This window comes from Pseudophryne corroboree, chromosome 1, assembly GCF_028390025.1.
Source record: "Pseudophryne corroboree isolate aPseCor3 chromosome 1, aPseCor3.hap2, whole genome shotgun sequence".
Taxonomy (NCBI): domain Eukaryota; kingdom Metazoa; phylum Chordata; class Amphibia; order Anura; family Myobatrachidae; genus Pseudophryne; species Pseudophryne corroboree.
The window spans coordinates 303,636,526-303,652,519 of record NC_086444.1 but is presented as its reverse complement, the minus strand read 5'-3'; the positions used below and the strand labels follow the sequence as shown (position 1 = coordinate 303,652,519).

General features: G+C 43.4%; 1 protein-coding gene across 1 annotated transcript in view; it reads right to left on the bottom strand.

The window, feature by feature from the left end:
* Nucleotides 1–15,994, bottom strand: part of P2RX4 (purinergic receptor P2X 4) — an 83,211-nt gene that overhangs the window by 44,354 nt on the left and 22,863 nt on the right. Inside the window, exon 2 of the mRNA XM_063964422.1 lies at nucleotides 2,785–2,932. Within this exon, the coding sequence (XP_063820492.1) occupies nucleotides 2,785–2,932 (148 nt within the window). The remainder of the gene's footprint in view (nucleotides 1–2,784; nucleotides 2,933–15,994) is intronic.

Sequence of the window (15,994 nt, the reverse complement as noted above, 5' to 3'; positions counted from 1 at the left end):
AGAGAATTCCGGGACCAATCTTGGTACATACCTACAGCTGTTCCCTGGCTCAGCTTACCTGCTATTCGCACCAATCGCGGATCGTTTGCTGCGAATAGCATGCCCGCAAACATTCATAGGATCACATAATGTGCATGCTTCCATGAATAATCGCAATCATGGCAAATTCGCACCCAAGACCCTTTCGCGGTATGAATGAGAATTATATTTTCACCATTTCTTTCCATGGAGCAGCTTGTGTGCAAAATATAAAAGCTGCATATATAGTGTTGTGCCCCACAGTTACAGAGCAATGTACTCTTAGTAACAGGCAGGTCTTGTGATCATCACTAAGCGGGTGTGCATCCTGCATTGATGTTGGTGTTCTCGCCCAGACAGATTCACAGGGCCGAAAAGGAAGTTAGGAGTGAGGGAGGTGGGGTGGGCAAGGGTGGATGTATTTACAGGGGTGGCTGGAGGCGAGGAGGGAGGCAGGTGGGGAGATTTCTATGCTTAGATAGGCCAAATGGATTAACAGGGGTGGACAGGTGTTTTGGAGAGAGGAAAGTGGTGTGGTCACATCTGGACAGGCTGCGGGATGTTGGACAGAGGCAGGTGGGAAGGGCCCTAGGTCTGCCTAACAGCAATAAAGTGCTCAGGTGGGGGAGGGGTGTCAGGGTTTCATCTCCAGTAAGTGACCGCCATACGGAATTTATTAGATAGAATATAGACTTGTTATATAATAAATACATATATACAGTATATTACATTACATAATATACATATACACAAAATAATTTAGAATGTGCAGTTAAAGTTTAACACACCCTTTATACACAGAAGCAAATATAAACTTACACAGCTCTCCAAGTGAAAGGTCAACACATACAGATGAGTAAGTAAATACAAGTACACCCATATACATATCATTTCAGTAAGCTTAAGTAAATGAGCCAGGAAAATCCTTTCTTAGAGCCTCCCTCCTCAACATAAAAAAAGAATAGAAACCCACACATGACGTTAAGCTTACCTAGGCTATAAAACTCACCCAATGCTTCCTTTGCCAATAACAAAAAACTGGACTGTACTTGTACATACATCCATCTGACGCTAGCCATACAAGGGACAAATGGAGCAGGTGTCTCTTCATGTATACAAGTGCAATGCTGTCTCAGAAGACCAAACTAATCTCTCACTACTGCTAAATACTTACTGCCAGGGTAACTCTTTCTGTACATAACATGTACAATGTACCATTACAAAGGACAACTGAGTGGTTTAAAACAAGACCTGGCTTTATTTTCCTTTAAATCACATTTCATTTACATATATTAATACATAATGGTGACTGTCAGGCACAATCAGGTCGCCCCTATTTATATAATTTAAAGCATCCTGATACATGACCATTGTGTTGACAAGTTAGTCTCAGTCTCAGCTTCCCTGTTTCCAATATTATTATCATTTGTTTGTGCAGCAATAGGTATAGTAGGCAATATTTTCATATTTATCCTGAATACAATATTTTTAAAACCGACCCTCATCTTGCAGTTTTGGAGGCACTGTCCTAAATTACTATCCTTTTACCGGTATTGTGGCTCCGACTCTAGTCTTCAATTATATCATGTCATACTCCTTGTAGCCCTAAACATGACCAGTGTGTTGATAACTCAGCTATATTGTGGAAGAAACCTTAACCCCCTCTTCATATTTATCATAATGAGAATATGAGAGGACTGTCACATGGAATACATTACTAGTATTTTCCATAATGCAACCTGGGTACTTTGGACCTATAACTATAGGACCCACCTTCCTCTTTAAAAAGGATTTTGCTCTAAAAACTTGCTGTCTTCTCTCTTTGAGGACTCCTCCCCCTTCTCTCTTGACATCCTCTTCTTCCCACTCTTTTCTGTCACCTCATTGATGTTGTGGCCCTTGAATACAGACCCTTAGATCTCGTATTGTTCTCTTTAGGGCTTTTCAATGTATGTCATTTTCTGATATTGCCTTTCTGCAGTATTATATGCAACATGACTTACAACTTGTTTTTGTGTCCTCACATTCATTTTATGAAGTGTTATTTGTAAACTCTTCCTATTTCTTCCTTTGAATCCACATTCAACTCTTTTTTTCTTTTCTTTTTTTTAAATATAACAAAAGTAAGGAAAAAACAACAACGCATAAATCACTTAGACAACAAGGGGGGAATTTAATTGTTTTGGGCATCTAATAATCCTAACTAGACAGGAATGTTTAGACGCCCAAACAATTGTCACAATTCAATTGTTGATTGGGCACACATGCATATCGCGCATGTTGCACTCAGACAGGGTTTAGCCGCATTAAACAGCTAAACCCGTCTAAAGTCCTGATTTTGGCGTCCAAACTCCCGTTCGAACGTACAAAGTGCCTACTTTGCGCACATTTCTCCTCGCATCTCATGAGGCGGTGACAAGAAATATCACCCCCGGCTACCGGGCATCGAAACAGAGCAACAATTGAATTGCTCCATTTTGCGCCCCCTAATGGTAGCCTGGGGTAAAACAATTGAATTACCCCAAATGCTACAAGAGACTTTTAAAGTCCATTTCTCACTAGTGCTTAAAATCCTACTGCACTAGTAAAAACATATAAAAGTGTATGTGGATGGGACCTATTGATTCCAAATACCACCAGCACTTGCAGTGATGAGCAGCAGAATCATCTTTTGGACACTCCAGTTACTGCAAACCCCCCCCCCCCCCCAAAAAAAAAACACGTTCATAGGTTCATGTTAATATTTCATGGACAGGAAGAACAAACCTGAGCTGGTATGATGTAATCAGCAGCATCCCAGATCCTAAAACCAAGGTCTGACGTGTTTGTCACAGCAACTCCCTTCACTTTGGATGTTACAGAGCTGACCACAGTGTCAAATTCCTGGTAGCCTTTCTCCCAGACAAAAACCCACCTGCCAACAAGAAATGAAATAAATGTGAATATGTTTATACAGTGCCACGCAGGCTGCAACAGGTTACGTAATTAAGGAAGTAAATACAGGAGGTTCATCACTATATCAGTGCGAGAGAACAAGACACTGACCACTCAATTGGTTATAAAGACCACAAAGCATCATAATAAAAATTAAAGTAAACCATGCATGTGATCAGATATGGATTAATTTCAAAGTATGGGAAAGAGCAAGTTTGTAAGCTTACCACATTTATTTACACGTATCGCTCAAAGGGCCTAATTCAGACCTGATCACAACAACAAACTTTTTCACTAATGGGCAAAACCATGGGGGCGATTCCAACTTGATCGCTAAATTTCTGCCCCGTCGTAGAAATGCAAAAGCATCGCACAGCAGCAATGCTTTAGCACTTCAAGAGTAGCTCCCGTCCAGCGCAGCTTTTGCGTGCTGGCCGCCGCCCCCTCCCGTCCAGCGATCGCCTCTACCTGTCGATCAAGCAGAGGTGATCGCTAGGCAATGACAGCTGCCGGCTGTCAGCCATGCGCCGGCGCATACGCTGCGAAGAACTGCATCAAGCGATCAGGTCAGAATGACCCCCCATGTGCACTGCAGGGAGTGCAGATATAACATGTGCAGAGAGAGTTAGATTTGGGTGGGGTGTGTTACAAACTAAAATCTAAACTGCAGTGTAAACATAAGCAGCCAGTATTTATCCTGCACAGAAACAAAATAACCCACCCAAATCTAACTCTCTTTGCACAGGTTATATCTGCCTCACCTGCAGTGCACATGGTTTTGCCCGTTAGAGAAAGATTTTGCTTTTGTGATCAGGTCTGAATTAGGCCCAAAGTCCATCCCTACATGATACGGAACTGCCACCCTCGCCAGAAGCGTAATGCTACAGCAAAAGGTTATGGTGCATGGTCATGTACAATTCCAAATGAGAAGACCAGTGAGACTACGGATGAGCACTCACCAAAAGGGACGGTCTGGGTTCAGTGGGAGGAGCTGGATACACAGCCTGCCGGGGAAAGCTGGGTTTTGTCTGCACTCTCTTCCCCAGCGGCTGTTTCATGAGAATAACTCCATACCAAGAAAGAGTTATGTTTTTGTTAAAAACTGCGAGCAGCATAGTTTGGTCATTTGATCCTTATCTTTGCATAACTTATAGCATGTTATAGGATTTCTTGTTAAATAGCACATAATGGTGATAACCCCTTTATCCTGCTTTTCTGCTGGAGAAAAGGTTGTCATTGTTTGGTAAATAGATTTTCGAGAGTCCTAAAACATTTGTTCACACACAGTATATTGTGGCTTCAAACTCCTTGCAACGTCAGTGATCTCACAGCTAGGAGCTCATCGATTTCCATCCACGGCTTAGTACATAGACCCCCAAGTCCTCTGTTGACTGACCCCGGACACTACAGAGGAAACGAGGGCTCTGCAATAACACTGACTGTAGCTACACAATACCCAGAGAACTTTTCAGGTATGTAGCACATACTACTTCTGATGCTACAGTAATTATGCCAGTGTAAGTTTATGTGCTCCCTAGGAAGGATTTCATAATGACAGATGCAAAAAGGTTGTATAAACTTCCAATCTGCGGCCTCATGTATTCTCTTCTTGGCCCTGACCTGGACTGAGCCATTTCAAGCAGCTTCCAGTAGACCATGATAGACAGCAGGCTATGCACAACCAAGCTACCATCTACTGAGCCTGTTGTACATACTGGGGAGGAACACCCAACTTCCTTGGGGCACACAGGCACACAGTACACTGAAATATTATGATGCAGGAGACACATTGCACGCCGCTCTTCATCAGGGAGAATAATTCCAGACACACTGCAAAAGTGGAAAGTATAAGTGCCCAACATGTTAATTATACCGCTCATATCGCAACCGGCTCGCACCCAGGAATTGTACACGGGTCCTTCCCGGGTGCGACCTGCCATGAGACCCATTGGGGGCAGGTGTGGAGGCAGTGCTTGGAGATGAGATCAACTCCACGCACATCCTTCATACTGTGAATGGGTCCAGGATCGCATCAACCCAGGTTACCCGTTCACACTGCACCTCGCACCTGACCCAGTAATAACCCTGCTTTTTTCCTGGCTTAATACCGGGTCAGGTGACCCAGGAATTTGAGACTTACCCCTTTCACACAGCACACCTGCGTTGCCCGGTGATACACCGGGTTATTTGTGAGGTGTGAAAGGGGTATTAGTTAGATCAGGAATAACACAGTCACATATTACAGCAGAAGCAGCACAGTTTGCATAATGGTTAGCATTACTGTCTCTCAGCCATGACATCAGGAAATAAATTCACGACCAAGGCATTTATCCATGTGGAGTATGTATCCAGTGTTTGGGTAGGTTTCCACCAGCACTAACAAATATTAGTAGGTTAATTGGCTTTGAATCAAAAAAAATAACCCCACATGAAAGGGAATAGAATGGATGTGTTACTGGGGCAGGGGCTGAGGTCAAATACTGAAATATTGTGTGTAAAGCCCTGCATAATGTTTACGCAGAGACTTACTAGTATTTTGTGGGCACCAACCTGGTTTTGCCTTTAAATGACTGCCCCTTTAAAACATTGAAATGTAAGAGGAAAGAAACAGAAGGAAATCTGTATTGTTGACGCACTGAGGAGATATGAATTTATTCTAAAATATAACCTTTATTTGATATGCATTAAAATAGAGTTGGATATCGTCCTGAACAGCAGTGAAACATAAGAGTTAAAATGACAGTACTAACAAATATGTGAAAAGACTGGAAAAATGTGAATAAAGAGTTAAAAACGTGTCCACATGTGTTTCACGTCTAATTCTTAGGAGTTGCTGAGAGGACTTATATATCAATAGTCTTTATCCAATATCAAAAAGGCTGTCACAATCTATGATGTTGGAACCCGCTATATTACATCAGTGGTCTAAATGTTTACTCTTCATGTGTGTATCTTCTTCACTCCATGAAGATTACCATCTGACGGGTACTCCCCCTTGTGCAGTAGAAATATGTGGACTATAGATTCAAATGAATGCACATATATCACCCAGTTTCAGATAAAAATTATCTTTGAATATATGTGGTTGCTTTAGTCTTAATTTCCCTATTGCTGTAGATATAATTCTCTACTGAAATACGGATCTCCAAGCATCAGGAGTCCTACACACTTACTGTCTATACCTTCAGAGGATCTATTATATGTGTGGGTTAAGTTGCTTCGGAGATTATAATATTCCCCACTTTTATGGGAAACGGCCTACGTGTATATTAATACACATCGGCTCTGTTTTAATCTCTCAGGAGTATGGCTAGAAATTGCTTATATTAGGGGTATAGCAGCCCCAATTTTTCTTAGAAAGCAATCCACCTGTAGACGCAACTCATTTCCTGTGCGTCTGTAGTATATTAACACTGAGGATTATTATGTGTATCCTCAATTAATTATAATGTATTTCTCATTTACATAATGATTTCCCATTGGTCAATGTAAATCACTGTTATGCCATTAAAGGAATAAACCTTATTTGATTGGTTAACAATAACAGTGAGGTTAATGGTGGGGTAGAACAGTCCAAGCTTTAATATAAAGTGACCCACATATATATTGGTTATGGTAGCCTTAAGGAATAATTCCTATTTTTTGGCTACCAATATGTATAGAATAATAACTGAGAGGTATAGTGCTTTTAATCCTTGTGTCACATAATTATTCTTAAATTGTTAGGCTTCAGATATAGGGAAATTTATTTTTGTTTGTGTTGAATTTATTACATTCATCAAAAAACCTTAGTTTATAAAGCAACCACTATATAGGGAGACCTGTTATAATTTTAGATCAGTGATAGTCCTAAAATAAAATTATGTATAGATATTGCGGGTATCTCAAAAAGTGTGTGTCATGATGTCATATATCCTGGCTGTCATTTATGCCACAGTCACAAAATTATAACTTTTATTAATGAGAATCACAACTTTAACAGAGACTCTTTTGCTGGTAGCTGCTTCAATAATATCTTAGGACACGTAACTGTCCTCTGGCTCCTGTATGTTGCCAGTTCAATTGCTACAGTGTGTTGTGTTCTGTGTATTGAATTGAGACATGCAGCTGCTACTGGCTTCTCAATGTTGCCAGTTTGTTACAATATTCCTGTCTCAGCTATCTGAATATGTTACAATTATACACAGTTGCAACAATGCTCTATTACAACACTACTGATCTCTGTAGCTACCAGCACAGTGTCAAGGATTTGTAACACTCTACCAGCCATCATTAAGTATGTCCGTTTAAGCAGCTGGTATAGACTTAGCTGCAGCTTAATACAGTCTCCCTCTTCCTAAAGACTGTTAATGAGGACTATTAATTGTCACCATATTTAAATACATAGATTTCTGGAGATTGGGCAATCAATGTCCCTTCATCTAATCTGTATATTCAGCCCTCTATGCTAAAATGTCCCTGTCACTCACGGCTAACAGCTAGTCTCCTATAATGATTCCTGTATTGGCAACTTCTTTTGCTCCCTGACGAAGCTGCGACAAGCGCAGTGAAACACGCGTGTAGGGCACAGCGTGTCCACATGTGTTCAGTGTGTGAATGCTACAATGCAAAGACATTATTATAGGATGTTAGCTGGCAGTCTGCAGCAATAAGGATACTCACTGCAGAGGGCTGTAAACTATGTGTAATGTCATGATGCCAATACAGGAATCATTATAGGAGACTAGCTGTTAGCCGTGAGTGACAGGGACATTTTAGCATAGAGGGCTGAATATACAGATTAGATGAGGGGACATTGATTGCCCAATCTCCAGAAATCTATGTATTTAAATATGGTGACAATTAATAGTCCTCATTAACAGTCTTTAGGAAGAGGGAGACTGTATTAAGCTGCAGCTAAGTCTATACCAGCTGCTTAAACGGACATACTTAATGATAGCTGGTAGAGTGTTACAAATCCTTGACACTGTGCTGGTAGCTACAGAGATCAGTAGTGTTGTAATAGAGCATTGTTGCAACTGTGTATAATTGTAACATATTCAGATAGCTGAGACAGGAATATTGTAACAAACTGGCAACATTGAAAAGCCAGTAGCAGCTGCATGTCTCAATTCAATACACAGAACACAACACACTGTAGCAATTGAACTGGCAACATACAGGAGCCAGAGGACAGTTACGTGTCCTAAGATATTATTGAAGCAGCTACCAGCAAAAGAGTCTATGTTAAAGTTGTGATTCTCATTAATAAAAGTTATAATTTTGTGACTGTGGCATAAATGACAGCCAGGATATATGACATCATGACACACACTTTTTGAGATACCCGCAATATCTATACATAATTTTATTTTAGGACTATCACTGATCTAAAATTATAACAGGTCTCCCTATATAGTGGTTGCTTTATAAACTAAGGTTTTTTGATGAATGTAATAAATTCAACACAAACAAAAATAAATTTCCCTATATCTGAAGCCTAACAATTTAAGAATAATTATGTGACACAAGGATTAAAAGCACTATACCTCTCAGTTATTATTCTATACATATTGGTAGCCAAAAAATAGGAATTATTCCTTAAGGCTACCATAACCAATATATATGTGGGTCACTTTATATTAAAGCTTGGACTGTTCTACCCCACCATTAACCTCACTGTTATTGTTAACCAATCAAATAAGGTTTATTCCTTTAATGGCATAACAGTGATTTACATTGACCAATGGGAAATCATTATGTAAATGAGAAATACATTATAATTAATTGAGGATACACATAATAATCCTCAGTGTTAATATACTACAGACGCACAGGAAATGAGTTGCGTCTACAGGTGGATTGTTTTCTAAGAAAAATTGGGGCTGCTATACCCCTAATATAAGCAATTTCTAGCCATACTCCTGAGAGATTAAAACAGAGCCGATGTGTATTAATATACACGTAGGCCGTTTCCCATAAAAGTGGGGAATATTATAACCTCCGAAGCAACTTAACCCACACATATAATAGATCCTCTGAAGGTATAGACAGTAAGTGTGTAGGACTCCTGATGCTTGGAGATCCGTATTTCAGTAGAGAATTATATCTACAGCAATAGGGTAATTAAGACTAAAGCAACCACATATATTCAAAGATCATTTTTTTATCTGAAACTGTGTGATATATGTGCATTCATTTGAATCTATAGTCCACATATTTCTACTGCACAAGGGGGAGTACCCGTCAGATGGTAATCTTCATGGAGTGAAGAAGATACACACATGAAGAGTTGTTAGGGTCTCCTGCCCTGTGCTGCCACGTCGTCATGGCAACCGGGAGACAAGTGCTAGTGGAGTAACCTGAGCGCAGCTGATACTCCGGTTCGGGTCTTTTGCTGTGCAGTGGTTATAGGCTCTGGCACAGCAGGGGATCCGGTGCTGGTTTTTGTGCTCACAGTCTGTGAGGTCTGAGTGGGGCGTGGACAGCACCTGCTTTATAAGGCCTCTTTTCAGAGTAAGCAGATGCTGCTGAATCTTTGTTGGTTAGTCAGTTCATGAAAGTTAGCCAGTACTGTGTAGCTTTGTATTTGTTTGTTGCTTACTGCAAATAGGCCTGGGGATTTGGTATTACACTCTGCCAATCCAGACCTAGCAGTAAGACTGGAGTCAGTCGTTTAGCTTGCTGGGGTTCTGTTACTACTCTGTGAACTTAGCAAGTTTGCGGCTGTATTCTAAGACTTGCCTGCCTAAATCCTGTCTCACTGTGCTAGGTGTCAGGGGTCAGTTTAGTGGCAGTAAGCTAAAACCTGTGCACTGCAAGTGAGAATTAGGATTGTGGAGATTCTCCTTGTGTCTATCATTCCATCTCTGACCAAGGAGTTTACTGCCACACCCGTTGGTAACCCTTTAGGGTTTTGCTGTTGCCCTTAGCAACAGCATTTCGGGTTCTCTACGTATTAAAACACAACATCTTGCTTTTCCATCTGTGCAGTTCTAATACAAGGGAGATACCCAGTTCCTTAGCCTCTGGGCTTCTCTGTTCACTTTGTGTGTATTTTGTTACCCTATCACCTTCTGTGTACGTTATGTCATATTCCCCAGTTTGTCTGTGAGTCCATTTGTTTCGCATAACAGTTCAAACACCAGTACATTCCTGCAGACACTGGAGTGCATAACAGTTCTGACACCAGTACTTTCCTGCAGGCACTGGTGTGCATAACATATTCAGCAGCCCAATACTCCTGTTGAAATTTTGTGGGAATATGGAGCATACCCCTCAAAATACGTTGCAACAGGTGGTCGATCAGGTGCAGGTCCTGACCCGACAATTTAATGATTTGTCCATTAAAATGCACACCTCCCAGGCTGCTGGCGGAGCTCCCGCAGCAGCAGCACCTGCAGGGGTTAAGGAGCCGAAAGTAAATCTCCCGGATCGTTTTTCTGGAGATCGCTCGCAGTTCTTTTGTTTCAAGGAGAGCTGCAAGCTATACTTCCGGCTTAGGCCTCAGTCTTCTGGGTCGGAGATTCAGCGGGTGGGCATAGTGATTTCCTTGCTACAAGGAGACCCACAGGTCTGGGCATATGGGTTGCAGCCTGACTGTCCGTCGCATAAAAGTGTTGATGCTTTTTTTACGGCACTGGGCATGTTGTATGATGACCCTGACAAGACGGCCTCAGCCGAGGCTCAGATTTCGATCCTTAAGCAAGGGCGAAGGCCTGTTGAGGTTTACTGTACGGAGTTTCGGAGGTTGGCCCATGATACCCAGTGGAATGACCCAGCCCTGAGACACCAGTACCGAAGAGGTCTTTCTAACCAGATAAAGGACCAACTGGTACAATATCCCTTGCCTGATAGCTTGGATCAGCTCATGCAGTTATCCATCCGGGTGGATAGACGGCTGAGAGAGCGTAGGCTTGAAAGGGAGACTGAGATTTCCTTCCTTCCCAAGGGAACCTCGGACTCTGAGGAATTTTCTGAGGAGCCTATGCAGATTGGGGTTACCCGCCTCTCCTCGCGTGAGAAGACGCGGAGGAGACAGCAGGGGTTGTGTTTGTACTGTGGGAATAAAGGTCATGTGGTAGTATCATGCCCAGAAAAGCCGGAAAACTTCAGGGCCTGAGGGTGATGGGAAATATCCTGTCAGGCCAGAAGTCAGAATTTCCCAAGAAGACTTTTATCATTCCGGTGACCTTGAAGATCCTCGGTCAAACTGTCAAGACTGAGGCCTTTGTGGACAGTGGGGCCGACGGGGTTTTTATGGACCGCCAATTCGCCCTGAAACACTCTGTTCCCTTAGTACCCTTGGCATCGGAAATTGAGATTTGTGGGTTAAACGGGGAACCATTATCCCAAGGTAAAATTACCTCTTGCACTAGCCAGATTTCTTTGTTTATTGGAGCCACACACTCTGAAAAATTGTCCTTTTATGTGACTGTCTGTACTTTTGCCCCATTGGTGTTGGGGTTACCCTGGTTAAGGGCCCACAATCCTCAATTTGACTGGGTCTCTGGGGAGATTCTTAGTTGGGGTACTGATTGTTTCAGGAGTTGCTTGAGCCTTCCAGTCAGGCTCTCGCAGCTAAATTTGCCAGGATTGCCAGGGTGTTATGCAGATTTTGCGGACGTGTTCTCCAAAAAAGTTGCAGAGGTACTACCTCCCCATCGCCCCTATGACTGTGCCATTGATTTGTTGCCAAATGCTAAGCTTCCCAAGAGCAGGTTGTACTCCCTGTCACGTCCTGAGACTCAGGCTATGGCAGAGTACATTCAGGAGAACTTGGCTAAGGGATTTATCAGACCTTCACAGTCTCCAGTTGGGTCGGGGTTCTTCTTCGTGGGTAAAAAGGACGGTTCGTTGCGACCCTGCATCGACTTCAGGGAATTGAACCGTATCACAATTAAAAACTCATACCCACTGCCTCTCATTTCGGTCTTGTTTGACCAGCTTCGTACTGCCACCATTTTTTCTAAGATTGACCTACGCGGTGCGTACAATCTAATCCGAATAAGAGAGGGGGATGAATGGAAGACTGCCTTTAATACCCACTCGGGGCATTATGAATATTTGGTGATGCCTTTTGGGCTCTGTAATGCCCCGGCAGTCTTCCAGGATTTCATGAATGATGTGCTCAGGGAATATTTGGATAGATTCTTAGTTGTATACTTAGATGACATCCTAATCTTCTCCCATTCCCTGGAGGAACATCGGAAGCATGTACGCTTAGTCCTCCAGAAACTCAGAGACCACCGGCTTGGGGCGAAGCTGGAGAAGTGCGAATTTGAAGTTCAGCAAATCGCATTTCTAGGATATATTATCTCCCCAGAAGGTTTCCAAATGGAGGGTTCCAAGGTACAGGCAGTCCTGGATTGGGTGCAGCCCACTAGTTTGAAGGCGCTTCAGCGTTTCCTGGGCTTTGCGAATTTTTATAGACGATTTATCGCTGGATTTTCGTCTATAGTGGCGCCCTTGGTGGCACTCACTAAGAAAGGGGCGGATGTTGCTCACTGGTCTTGTGAGGCTAAAGCGGCTTTTGCCCGTCTCAAAAGGGCATTTGTTTCGGCCAAGGTGCTGCGACACCCAGATCCAGAGCGTCCTTTTGTGGTGGAGGTGGATGCCTCTGAGATGGGTATTGGGGCAGTGCTTTCTCAGATGGGAGTGTCTGATAATCGCCTTCATCCCTGTGCTTACTTTTCCCGTAAATTTTCGCCTGCCGAGATGAATTATGACGTGGGTAACCGGGAATTGTTGGCTATTAAGGATGCACTCGAGGAGTGGAGACACTGGCTTGAGGGGGCTAAGTTTGTGGTCTCAATTCTCACTGACCATAAGAATCTGGCATATTTAGAGTCAGCGAAGCGTCTCAATGCCAGGCAGGCACGATGGGCTTTGTTTTTTGCTCGCTTTAATTTTTTGATAACATATCGCCCTGGGTCAAAAAACATCAAGGCTGATGCGCTCTCGCGGAGTTTTGCTCCAATCCAGGAGACCACCGAGGAGCCGTTGCCCATTGTTTCCCCATCATGTATTAAAGTGGGCATTACCCAGGACCTCTTATCATTAGTCCTTAGAGCACAGGAGCAGGCTCCTCCAGACCTTCCGGTAGGTCTTTTGTTTGTGCCTCCTAGGTTAAGACAGCGAGTGTTTCTGGAATTCCATGCCAAGAAGTCGGCAGGTCACCCGGGTATTGCCAGAACTCGGGAGTTGCTATCTAGGGCGGTGTGGTGGCCCTCGGTGGCTAAGGATGTGGATCAGTGGGTTCGGGCATGTGACATCTGTGCCCGAAATAAGACTCCTAGAGGGGTTCCTGTTGGCCCATTACATCCACTCTCTATCCCATCTAAGCCATGGACCCACATTTCAATGGATTTTGTGGTGGACTTGCCCAAATCCTCGGGGATGACAGCCATCTGGGTTGTCGTTGACAGGTTTTCGAAGATGGCGCACTTCGTTCCACTGGTTGGGCTGCCATCGGCCAGACGCCTGTCTGAATTATTTATGCTGCATGTTGTGCGTCTCCACGGGTTGCCACTTGATGTGGTCTCTGACCGCGGATCCCAGTTTGTGGCCAAATTCTGGAGGGCATTTTGTTCCGATCTCCAGATTTCTGTCAGCTTGTCGTCAGGCTACCATCCGCAGTCTAATGGGCAGACTGAAAGGGTGAACCAATCCTTGGAGCAGTTCCTCAGGTGTTATGTCTCCAAGTGTCAGACTGACTGGGTTGCTCATCTGTCCATGGCGGAGTTTGCCTATAACAACGCGGCTCACTCTGCTACAGGGATCTCTCCCTTCCTTTGTGTGTATGGGCATCATCCTAAGGCCAATTCTTTTGACCCCCTGGACTCCACGCCTGGTGGTTCCTCTGTGGTTTCGGTCCTTAGAGGTATTTGGCGGAAAGTGAAGAAAGCCCTTGTGTCTGTGTCATTAGTGACCAAAAGGGTTTTTGATAAGCGGAAAAGACCCTGCAGCTTCAAATTAGGAGACTTCGTCTGGTTGTCTACCAAGAATTTGAAGTTGAGACAGCCATCTCATAAGTTAGGCCCCCGGTTCATCGGCCCTTATAAGATCACCAGGGTTATCAATCCGGTGGCATTTCAGTTAATCTGCCCCGTTCTTTGGGTATCAATAAAACATTTCATTGTTCCCTTTTAAAACGGGCGATTAGTAATCCTTCTTCCAGTGGAAGACCTTCCCCTCTTCTGATACGTGGCCAGAGGGAGTTTGTTGTTGAAAGGATTCTTGACTCCAAGGTGGTTCGGGGTCGGCTGTCATTTTTGGTGCACTGGAAGGGGTATGGCCCGGAGGAGCGGTCGTGGGTGCGCAGTTGTGATCTTCATGCCCCCAGACTGATACGCTCTTTCTTCTCGCAGTTCCCCGATAAACCCGGTGGTAGGGGTTCTTTGACCCCTCGTCAGAGGGGGGGTACTGTTAGGGTCTCCTGCCCTGTGCTGCCACGTCGTCATGGCAACCGGGAGACAAGTGCTAGTGGAGTAACCTGAGCGCAGCTGATACTCCGGTTCGGGTCTTTTGCTGTGCAGTGGTTATAGGCTCTGTGCACAGCAGGGGATCCGGTGCTGGTTTTTGTGCTCACAGTCTGTGAGGTCTGAGTGGGGCGTGGACAGCACCTGCTTTATAAGGCCTCTTTTCAGAGTAAGCAGATGCTGCTGAATCTTTGTTGGTTAGTCAGTTCATGAAAGTTAGCCAGTACTGTGTAGCTTTGTATTTGTTTGTTGCTTACTGCAAATAGGCCTGGGGATTTGGTATTACACTCTGCCAATCCAGACCTAGCAGTAAGACTGGAGTCAGTCGTTTAGCTTGCTGGGGTTCTGTTACTACTCTGTGAACTTAGCAAGTTTGCGGCTGTATTCTAAGACTTGCCTGCCTAAATCCTGTCTCACTGTGCTAGGTGTCAGGGGTCAGTTTAGTGGCAGTAAGCTAAAACCTGTGCACTGCAAGTGAGAATTAGGATTGTGGAGATTCTCCTTGTGTCTATCATTCCATCTCTGACCAAGGAGTTTACTGCCACACCCGTTGGTAACCCTTTAGGGTTTTGCTGTTGCCCTTAGCAACAGCATTTCGGGTTCTCTACGTATTAAAACACAACATCTTGCTTTTCCATCTGTGCAGTTCTAATACAAGGGAGATACCCAGTTCCTTAGCCTCTGGGCTTCTCTGTTCACTTTGTGTGTATTTTGTTACCCTATCACCTTCTGTGTACGTTATGTCATATTCCCCAGTTTGTCTGTGAGTCCATTTGTTTCGCATAACAGTTCAAACACCAGTACATTCCTGCAGACACTGGAGTGCATAACAGTTCTGACACCAGTACTTTCCTGCAGGCACTGGTGTGCATAACAAGAGTAAACATTTAGACCACTGATGTAATATAGCGGGTTCCAACATCATAGATTGTGACAGCCTTTTTGATATTGGATAAAGACTATTGATATATAAGTCCTCTCAGCAACTCCTAAGAATTAGACGTGAAACACATGGACACGTTTTTAACTCTTTATTCACATTTTTCCAGTCTTTTCACATATTTGTTAGTACTGTCATTTTAACTCTTATGTTTCACTGCTGTTCAGGACGATATCCAACTCTATTTTAATGCATATCAAATAAAGGTTATATTTTAGAATAAATTCATATCTCCTCAGTGCATCAACAATACAGATTTCCTTCTGTTTCTTTCCTCTTACATTCTTGTTTCAATACCCTGTAGTTGACAGCACCCCCTGAGTACATTTAATAATAGATGGTATAGGAAAGGGGTTCGCCAAGTGAATGTATGGTGATGAATCACATACACTCACAAGAAATACAATAAACAAATACATAGTAAGTGTGCAGATACCCAATCTGTGCCTTTAAAACATTGACCAGACTCTTCGGAAACTCGCAGATGCCTGCAAGATGTAGGCTATTACCACTAAACACTCATTTAAAAACAATTGGAAAATGGAAATAAATAAGATTTTAAACCTACCGGTAAATCTATTTCTCCTAGTCCGTAGAGGATGCTGGGGACTCCGTAAGGACCATGGGGTATAGATGGGCTCCG